At 36.9% G+C, this 10691-nt stretch overlaps 1 protein-coding gene across 4 annotated transcripts in view; it reads right to left on the bottom strand.

The window, feature by feature from the left end:
• The window catches only part of LOC114198079 (nucleoporin SEH1), a 175495-nt gene that overhangs the window by 106341 nt on the left and 58463 nt on the right, over positions 1-10691 (bottom strand). For all 4 annotated transcript variants that reach the window (XM_088019612.1, XM_028089353.2, XM_028089356.2 and 1 more), the window contains one exon: positions 9943-10063. In XM_088019612.1, the coding sequence (XP_087875738.1) occupies positions 9943-10063 (121 nt within the window). The remainder of the gene's footprint in view (positions 1-9942; positions 10064-10691) is intronic.

Genomic DNA, 10691 nt, shown 5'->3' with positions numbered 1-10691 from the left:
GCAAAAAATAGAGATAGAGAATTCTAAAGGCAGCAAGAGAGCTGGGGCGACTGTGTGGCTCAGTCAGTTAAGTATCTGACTCTTGATCTCAGCTCAGGTCTTGATCTCAGGGTCGTTAATTTAAGCCCCACGTTGGGCTCCATGCCTTAAATAGATAAAAATAAAAATAAATAAAAGCAGCAAGAGAAAAGAAAACAGTTACATGCAAGGGAATCCCCATAAAGTTATCAGCGGATTTTGCAGAATTTTGCAGGCCAGAGGGACTGGCATGATATATTCAATTGGCTGAAAGGAAAAAACATGCAGTCAAGAATACTCTATCCAGCAAGGCTATCATTCAGAATAAAGAGAAAGAGAGTTTCACAGACAAACAAAACTTAAAGGACTTCAAGACCATTAAACCAGCCCTACAAGAAATGTTAAAAGGCAATTCTTTAACTGGAAAGACGTAAGTAGGAGTACGAAAGGTAGGAAGCACAAAGGCAGTAAAAATAAGTGTGTATAAGAATTAATCAAGGGATTCACAAAATAAAAGGATGTTAAGCATGACACATACCTAAAACATACATATACCTAAAACGTGGAGGGGAGAGAAGTAAAGAATGGGTTGAAACTTAAGCGACCATCAAATTAATAGACTGCTATATGCAGAAGATGTTATATACAAACCTAATGATCACCACAAATCAAAAATCAGTAATAGATAAGGAAATAATAAAGAGAAAGGAATCCAAGTACATCACTAAAGAATGCCACCAAACCCTGAGAGAAGAGAAAGAGAAGAAAAAAACAGAACTACATAAACAGACATAAAACAAGTAACAAAATGGTAGTAAGTACATACTTAGCAATAATTACTTTGAATGTAAATGGACTAAACACTCCGATCAAAAGACACATGGTGACTGAGTGGATGAAAAAGACCCATCTATAAGCTGACTATAAGAGACTCATTTCAGACCTAAAGAACCATGCAGATCGAAATTGAAGGAAAGAAGCATTTATCATGCAAAAGGAAGTGAAAAGAAAGCCAGGGAAGCAATATTTATATTGGACAAAATAGACTATAAAACAAAGAAGGTAACAAGAAACAAAGAAGGACACTACATAAACATAAAGGGGACAATCCAACAAGATATAGCAATTATAAATATATATGCACCCACCATGGGAGCACCCAAATACATTAAGCAACGGATAACAAATATGCAAAATGTAAACAACAGTAACACGGTAACAATATAGGGCTTTAACACCACACTTACAGCAATGGACAGATCATCCAAACAGAAAATCAACAAAGAAACAGTGACTCTGAATGACACGCTGGACCAGATGGATCTAATAGATATATTCGGAGCATTCCATCCTAAAACAGCAGAATACTTCACAAGCGCACAAGAAATATTCTCCAGAATAGATTACAAAGTAGACCACAAAACAAGTCTCACCAAATTCAAAAAGACTCAAGTCACACCATGCATCTTTTCTTAGCACAACACTATGAAACCAGAAATCAAACACAAGAAACTATCTGGAAAGAACACAAATACATGGACATTAAATAACACGATACTAAGCAATAAATGGGTCAACAAGAAATCAAAGAGGAAATCAAACAATACATAAACAAATGAAAATGAAAATACAACAGTCCAAAATCTTTGGGATGCAGCAAAAGCTGTTCTAAGACGAAAGTTTGTAACAATACAGACCTATCTCAAGAAGCCAAGAAAAATCTCAAACAATCTAACCTTACAAATAAAGGAGCTAGAAAAAACAAACAAAACCCAACAACAGTAGAAGGAAGGAAATAATAAAGATTAGAGTAGAAATAAATGAAATAGAAACTAAAAAACAACAGAACAGATCAATGAAACCAGAAGCTGTTTCTTTGAAAAGATAACAAAATTGATAGATTTTTAGCAGTACTCATTTAAGAGAGAGAGAGAGAACTCAAACAAAATCAGGAATGGAAGAAGAGAAATAACAACTGACACCAAAGAAATACAAAGGATTATAATATTATGAAAAATTATATGATAACAAATTGGGACAACCTAGAAGAAATGGATAAATTCATAGAAACATGTAACATCCCAAAAGTGAATCAGGGAAAAATAGGAAAACTGAACACACTGATTACCAGCAAAGAAATTTATTTTACTTTTTTTTAAGATTTTATTTATTTATTTGAGAGAGAGAGGAGGGGCAGAGGAAGAGGGAGAAGCAGACTCCTTGCCGAGCAAGGAGCCTGACGCAGGACTCGACCCCAGGACCCCAGGATCACGACCCAAGCTGAAGGCAGACGCCCAACTGACTGAGCCACACAGGTGCCCCACCATCAAAGAAATTTAATCAGTAATCAAAAACACACAACCAAAGTCTAGGACCAGATGGCTTCACAGGTGAATTCTACAAAACATTTAAAGGAAAGTTAGTATCTATTCTTCTCAAACTCTTCCAAAAACTAAAAGAGGAAAGAAAGCTTCCAAATACATTCTATCATTACCCTGATACCAAAATCAGATAAAAACACTATTAAAAAAAGAACTACAGGCCAGTATCTCTGTTGAACAGAGATGCAAAAATCCTCAACAAAATATTAGCAAACCAAATCTAACAACAGATTAAAAAGAACAACTTGTCACAATCAAGTGAGGTTTATTCCTGTGATGCAAGGGTGGGTTGATATTTGCAAATCAATCAAGATGATACATCACATTAATGAGAGAAAGGATAAAAACCATATGAACATTCCAATAGATGCAGAAAAAGCATTTGACAAACTACAGCGTCCATTCACGATAAAAACCCTCCACAAAGTAGGTTTGGAGGGAACATACCTTAACATAATAAAGGTCATATCTGAAAAGCCCACAGCAAACATCACACTCAATGGGGGAAAACTGATGAAAGCTTTTCCCCTAAGGTCAGGAACAAGATAAAATGTCCACTCTTCACCACTTTTATTCAACACAGTACTAAAAGTTCTAGCCACTGCAATCAGACAACAAAAAGAAATAAAAGGAACCCAAATTGGTAAGGAAGAAGTAAAACTTTCACTATTTGCAGATGACATGATACCATATATAGACTACCCTAAAGATTCTACCAAAAAACTACTAGAACTGATAAATAAATTCAGTAAGGCTACAGGATACAAAATCGATTTCTATAAATTAATAATGAATAGCATAAAGAGAAGTTAAAAATCCCATTTACAATTGCAGCAAAAATAATAAAATACCTGGGAATAAACGTAGCTAAGGAGGTGAACAACCTGTAATTTGAAAACTCTAAAACACTGATGAAAAATTGAAAACACAAACAAATGGAAAGATATCCATGCTCACAGACTGGAAGAACAAATATTGTTAAAATGTGCATACAACAATAAGCAATCTATAGACTTAATGCAATCCCTATCAAAATACCAACAGTATTTTTCACAGAGCTAGAACAAACTATCCTAAAGTTTGTAAGGAACCACAAAAATCCCCCAATAGCCAAAGCAATCTTGAAAAAGATAACAAAACCAGAGGTACAACAACCCCAGATTTCAAGATATAAAACAAAGCTGTAGTAATCAAAACAATATGGTACTGGCACAAAAATAAACACTCAGATCAAGAGAACAGAATAGAAAGCCCAGAAACAAACTCACCATTTATGGTCAATTAATCTTCAACAAACAAGGCAAGAATATGCAATGGGAAAAGAGCCATGGTGTTAGGAAAACTGGACAGCAACATACAAAAGAATGACACTGAACCACTTTCTTAGACCAAACACAAAAATAAACTCAAAATGGATTTAAGACCTAAATGTGAGACCTGAAACCATAAAACTCCTAGAAAACAGCACAGGCAGTAATTTCTCTGAAACTAGCCAAAACATTTTTATAGCTATGTCTCCTGAGGCAAAGGAAATAAAAACAAAAATAAACTACTGGGACTACATCAGAATAAAAAGCTTCTGAACAGCAAAGGAAATCAACAAAATATATGAAGAACTAATATAACACCAAAAAACCAAATAATCCAATTTTTAAAAATGGGCAAAAGACATGCACATACATTTCTGCAAAGACAACATACAGATGGCTAACAGACATATGAAAAGATGCTCAACATCAATCACTGTCACGTTGCATTTAATCAAAACCACAATTAGATATCACCTCATACCTGACAGAATGGCTAAAATCAAAACCTTGAGAAAACAACAAGAGTGGGCAAGGATATGGAAAGAAAAGAACCCTCCTACACTGTTGGTGGGAATGTAAACTAGCACAGCCACTGTGGAAAACAGTATGGACGTTCCTCAAAAAATTAAGAATACAACTATCATCCAATCCAGTAATTACACTATTGGGTATTTATCTAAAAAATACAAACAGAGAATACAAGATGGCAGAGGAGTAGGAGACCTTAGCTTTGTCTGGTCCCAGGAATTCAGCTAGACAGCTATCAAATCATTCTGAACACCTGTGAACTCAAGTGGAGATCTAAGAAAAGACCTGCTTCAATTCTATAAATAGAAAAGTGACCACTTTCTACAAACTACCAAAACTGAACCAGGAAGAAATAGAAAACCTGAACAGACCCAGCAAGGAAACTGAAGCAGTAATCAAAAATCTCCCAACAAACAAGAGCTCAAGGCCAGATGGCTTCCCAGGGAAATTCTACCAAACATTTAAAGAAGAATTAATACTTATTCTTCTGAAGCTGTTTCAAAAAACAGAAATGGAAGGAAAACTTCCAAACTCATTTTATGAGGTCAGCATTACCTTGATCCCAAAGCCAGACAAAGACACTACTAAAAAGGAGAATTACAGATCAATATCCCTGATGAACATGGATGCAAAAATTCTCACCAAGATATTGGTCAATAGGATCCAACAGTACATCGAAAGGATTATTCACCATGACCAAGAGGGATTTATTCCTGGGCTGCAAGGGTGGTTCAACATCTGCAAATCATTCACTGTGATATATCACATTAATAAAAGGACAAAAAAAAACCGTATTATCCTCCCAGATGCAGAAAAAAGCATTTGACAAAGTACAGCATCCTTTCTTGATTAAAACTCTTTACAGTGTAGGGATAGAGAAATATACTTCAATATCATAAAAGCCATATATGAAAAGCCCACAGTGAATATCATTCCCAATGGGGAAAAGCTGGCAGCTTTTCCCCGGAGGTCTGGAACATGGCAAGGATGTCCTCTATCACCACTGCTGTTCAACGTAGTACTAGAAGGCCTAGCTTCGGAAATCAGACAACAAAAAGAAATAAAAGGCATCTGAATCAGCAAAGAAGTCAAACTCTCATTCTTTGCAGATGATATGATACTTTATGTAGAAAACCCAAAAGACTCCACCCCAAAACTGCTAGAACTCATACAGGAATTCAGGAAAGTGGCAGCACATAAAATCAATGCACAGAAATCAGTTGCACATTTATACATTAACAATGAGACAGAAGAAACAGAAACTGCACCCAAAACCGTAAGATACCTAGAAATAATCCTAACCAAAGAGGCAAAGAACCTGTACTCAGAAAACTGCAGAATACTCATGAAAGAAACTGAGGAAGACACAAAGAAATGGAAAAACGTTCCATGCTCATGGATTGGAAGAACAAATACTGTTAAAATGTCTATGCTACCTCAAGCAATCTACACATTTAATGCAATCCCTATCAACATACCATCAACTTTTATCACAGAAATGGAACAAATAATCCTAAAAGTTGTATGGAGCCAGAAAAGACCCCGAATAGCCAAAGGAATGTTGAAACAGAGAACCAAAGCTGGTAGCATCACAATTCCGGACTTCCAGCTCTATTACAAAGCTGTGATCATCAAGACAGTATGGTACTGGCACAAAAACAGACACAAAGAACAGTGGAACAGAACAGAGAACTCAGAAATGGACCCTTAAAACTCTATCGTCAACTAATCTTTGACAAGGCAGGAAAGAACATCCAGTGGAAAAATGACAGTCTCTTCAACAAACAGTGTTGGGAAAATTGGACAGCCACATGCAGAAGAATGAAAGTGGACCATTTCATTTCACCATATACAAAAACAGACTCAAAATGGATGAAAGACCTAAACGTGAGATAGGCATCCATCGAAAACCTAGAGGAGAACACAGGCAGCAACCTCTGTGACCTCGGCCACGGCAACTGCTTGCTAGACACATCTCCAAAGGCAAGGGAAACAAAGGCAAAAATGAACTATTGGGACTTCATCAAGACAAAAAGTTTTGCACAGCAAAGGAAACAGCTGACAAAACGAAGACAACCGACAGAATGTGAGAAGATATTTGCAAATGACATATCAGATAGAGGGCTAGTATCCAAAATCTATAAAGAACTTATCAAACTCAACACCCAAAGAACAAATAATACAATCAAGAAGTGGGCAGAAGACATGAACAGAAATTCTCCAAAGACGACGTATAAATGGCCAACAGGCACATGAAAAGTTTAAAAAAATGCTGCACATCACCTGGCATCAGGGAAATACAACCAAAATCAAATTGAGATACCACCTCACAGCAGTTGGATGGTTAAAATTAACAAGTCAGGAAACGACAGATGTTGGCGAGGATGCGGAGAAAGGGGAATTTTACACTGTTGGTGGGAATGCAAGCTGGTGCAGCCACTCTGCAGAACAGTATGGAGGTTCCTCAAAAAGTTGAAAATAGCTACTCTACAACCCAGCAATTGCACTACTAGTGATCACAAATGTAGTGATCCGAAGGGGCACGTGCACCCCAATGTTTATGGCATGTCCACAATAGCCAAACTATGGAAAGAGCCCAGATGTCCATCAACAAATGAATGGATAAAGAAGATGTGGTATATATACACAATGGAATATTACTCAGCCATCAAAAAAAGAAATATCGCCATTTGCAATGACATGGATGGAACTAGAGGGTATTATGCTGAGTTGAAATAAGTCAGAGAAGGACAATTATCATATGATCTCACTCATATATGGAATTTAAGAATCAAAACAGAGGAGCCTAGTGGAAGGGAGGAAAAAATAAAACAAGACAAAATCAGAGAGAGAGACAAACCATAAGAGACTTAATCATAGGAAACAAACAGGGCTGCTGAGGGGGGTGGGGAAGGGGTAATTGGGTGATGGACATTAAGGAGGGCATGTGATGTAATGAGCGCTGGGTATTATATACAATTGATGAATCACTGAACTCTACCTCTGAAACTAATTATACACTACATGTTAATTAATTGAATTTAAACTTAAAAAATTTTAGAAATTTTAGGGGCGCCTGGGTAGCTCAGTCATTAAGCGTCTGCCTTCGGCTCAGGTCATGATCCCAGGGTCCTGGGATCGAGCCCCATGTCGGGCTCCCTGCTCAGGGGGAAGCCTGCTTCTCCTTCTCCCACTCCCCCTGCTTGTGTCCCCTCTCTCGCTGTGTCTCTGTCAAATAAATAAAAATAAAAATCTTAAAAAAAAATTTTTAGAAATTTTAAAGAGGGAAAATAAATTTAACCCAATCCAAAAAAAAAAAAACAGGAAACACTAATTCAAAGTCTACATGCACCCCTATGTTTATTGCCTCATTATTTAGAACAGCCTAACTATGGAGGCAGCCCAAGTGTCAACAGGTGAATGGATAAATAAGATGTGGTACACACACAAACACACACATAGGGGAATATTAGCCATAAAAGAGAATAAAATCTTGGAGCACCTGGGTGGCTCAGTTGGTTAAGGATCTGCCTTCAGCTCAAGTCATGATCTCAGGCTCCCTGCTCAGCGGGAGTCTGCCTCTATGTCTGCACCGCCGCCCCCAACTTGTCCTCTCTTTCTCTCTCAAATAAATAAATAATAAAAACGTTTAAAAAAAATTTTTTAAAGAAAATAAAATCTTGCCATTTGCAACAACTTGGATGGAGCTAGAAAGTATTATGCTAAGCAAAATAAGTCAGAGAAATACAAATACTATATGATTTCACTCATGTGGATTTTAGGAAATAAAACAAACAACCAAAGTGGGGGGGAAGAGAGAGAGAGAAAGAGAGATAAACCTAGAAACCGACTTTTAACTAGAGTACAAACTGATGGTTACCTAAGGGGAAGTTGGTGGGGAACTGGTGAAATATGTGAACCAGAGTACACTTAACATGATAAACACTGAGTAATGTACAAAACTGGTACATCACTATATTGTACACCTGAAACTAATATAACACTGTATGTTAACTATACTGTAATTAAAATTTTTAAAAAAGGTTGATAAAAACACATGGGTCAATAGTCCATGTGATTTTGTTTTAACATCTGTAATAAAAATACTATTTATAATTTCAACTATAAATCATTGTGAACCTTCTAATACAAACTAAATATTTAATCTTCCTTGAGAGAATAGCACAGAAAAAAATTCTGGCATATGGCAAAAGTTGGAATAAATGTGGCATCAAAGATCAGTGGCATCAAAGATCGGTGGGAAAAAGGCCACCCAGGCGCCACAATTATTCAGAAAATGGTGTGCTGGGACACCTGGGTGGCTCAGTCAGTTAAGTGTCTGCCTTCGGCTCAGGTCATGATCCCAGGGTCCTGGGATCAAGTCCCACGTCAGGTTCCCCGCTCAGTTGAGAGCCTGCTTCTCCCTCTGCCTGCCACTTCCCCTGCTTGTGCACACACTCTTTCTCTCTCTAACAAAAAAATAAAAATCTTTTAAAAAAGCAAGACAGAAAATGGTGTGCCAATGGGCAACTATCAAAAAGGGACAGATAAGCCTGTCACAGGAGAAGTAAAAACAAATTCTAGGTGAACTAATGATTAAGTATAAAGTGAAACTTCAAACAATATCTGATCTTGAGAAAGAAGCAACTAAGGAAAAAAATATATAGCAAAGTTGACTACCAATAGATAGGAATAAAAATTATTCAACTTTCATCAAACCAAAAAGCTGTAAATAAGCAAAATAGTACCAGTGGTTTTTAATGTTCTAACACCCAGCCCAGCAAGGCCAGGGTAAAACTAGAACTCTCAATCACTAGTAATGGTATTATAACTTGTCACTGCCTTTTCAAGAGGATAATTTTGCAATCAGCATTAAGAGCCTTAAAAAACCTAGCCTACTAAAACAAAGGTCTGTATGAATTCAGTCAATGATTCCTTATTCACAATTCTATAATCCAAAAATATCTAAACACTTTGGCAGCAAAACCTATCATGAATTTATAATTATTTATCCCACTCAGCTCATCAGCCTGGCCTTCAAAGCTACAATTAATTTGGTCCCTTCCTATTTGCCTGAGTTTATTTCCCAAAATAGCTTCCTACAGGTGCTGTAAACCTGCCACACAAAACCGCAAGTTTAACTATTCTCCAAACATGGTCTAAAATGCCCCCACCATAGCACCTTTACAGAAGCTGTCCTGCTTCCTGAAATACAATTCTCTTTCTAAATCTATGTTAAGGCCTATCATGGGTCTTTTCATAAAAAAGGAAAAACTGCATCCCCTTTTAAGAAAGCTTCACAGATACTTTCCTCAATCAGAACTAATTTGTCATCCTCCTATGATTCCTGCACAATTTGTACTGTTGAGGTATACTTAAGGTAGTCAGAGGGTTAGCTGTGCATCTCTTCTCTCACTTGGCAGAACTTTCAGAGAGGAGAGACTAAATATTTCATTATCCCCCCAATTTCTTGACATAGAGCTTTATATTCTGTACCCTAATGATAATAAACTGAGGGATGAGCATAATCATATCAGGATTCATAATAAATAAGTTTTCAAAAATTCCATCACTCAACAGAAGTGCCATGTGAGTGCTGGTAGGGAGGAGGTACAGAAGACAAACAAAAAGCTGGCATAGTAACTACTGAAACAAAGAAGTAGAAAGACTTGGAGACTAGGAAAACACAAGTCACTTTACAGTACCAGAAGAATCCTCCAAGCTTGTCAGTGATGTAAGTTTCTCGTTTTCTAATAAACTAGTGTGGCTTAAGTCATTGTGTGGATTCTTGTCTTCAAAATGTTTTCGAGCAAGAGGAATAATAATCTGTAAGAAATAAAATGCCAAGTCACAGAAGCAAACTCACTACTTTGAAGACCACACTACAAGGTTGCAAAAAAGACCACCAATGTGATCAGTATTTGTAATTCACAATTTAGGCAATGAAGGTCTAGCTGTTTTATGTGTATCAATAACTTTCTTCCTGCCCCCATTCCACTTTCCTCCCCTGACCCACCCACTTGAGACATTGTTAAAATTTAACATCTCAAATTGAACGCACAAGCTCAGAAGACCTAGTAATATAGTTAGTACACTAATACCCAACTGAATTTGAACAATACAAGGCTTGGGGTAGGAAGTGAAGACAACAGTCAAGTTGGACTCTGCAATCTACATTGAAATCACTGATTTTTCTGCTTCTCAACCCAGGGACAATATAATCCTAACAGCACACAGCAGTATGTTAAGGGCATTCAAGGCCCAGAATAAAAGGTAACGTTGCCTTCTACATGTCAACTTTATTTCAAAATCTTAGTATATATCAGACAATACCATCTTTAAAATTAGATTGCAAAATACACAATTTTTAAGATAAAAACAAGGGCTCTCCATACAATTGCATACTTGTAGAGAACAGTGCTGAACCATGCTCATAAAGATCTAAAGGTGTGGA

Source organism: Eumetopias jubatus, unplaced genomic scaffold, assembly GCF_037043125.1.
Source record: "Eumetopias jubatus isolate StellerSeaLion01/CBP00866 unplaced genomic scaffold, mEumJub1_p1.0 scaffold_16, whole genome shotgun sequence".
NCBI classification, from domain to species: Eukaryota; Metazoa; Chordata; class Mammalia; order Carnivora; family Otariidae; genus Eumetopias; species Eumetopias jubatus.
This window is presented reverse-complemented; position numbering and strand designations above follow the sequence as displayed.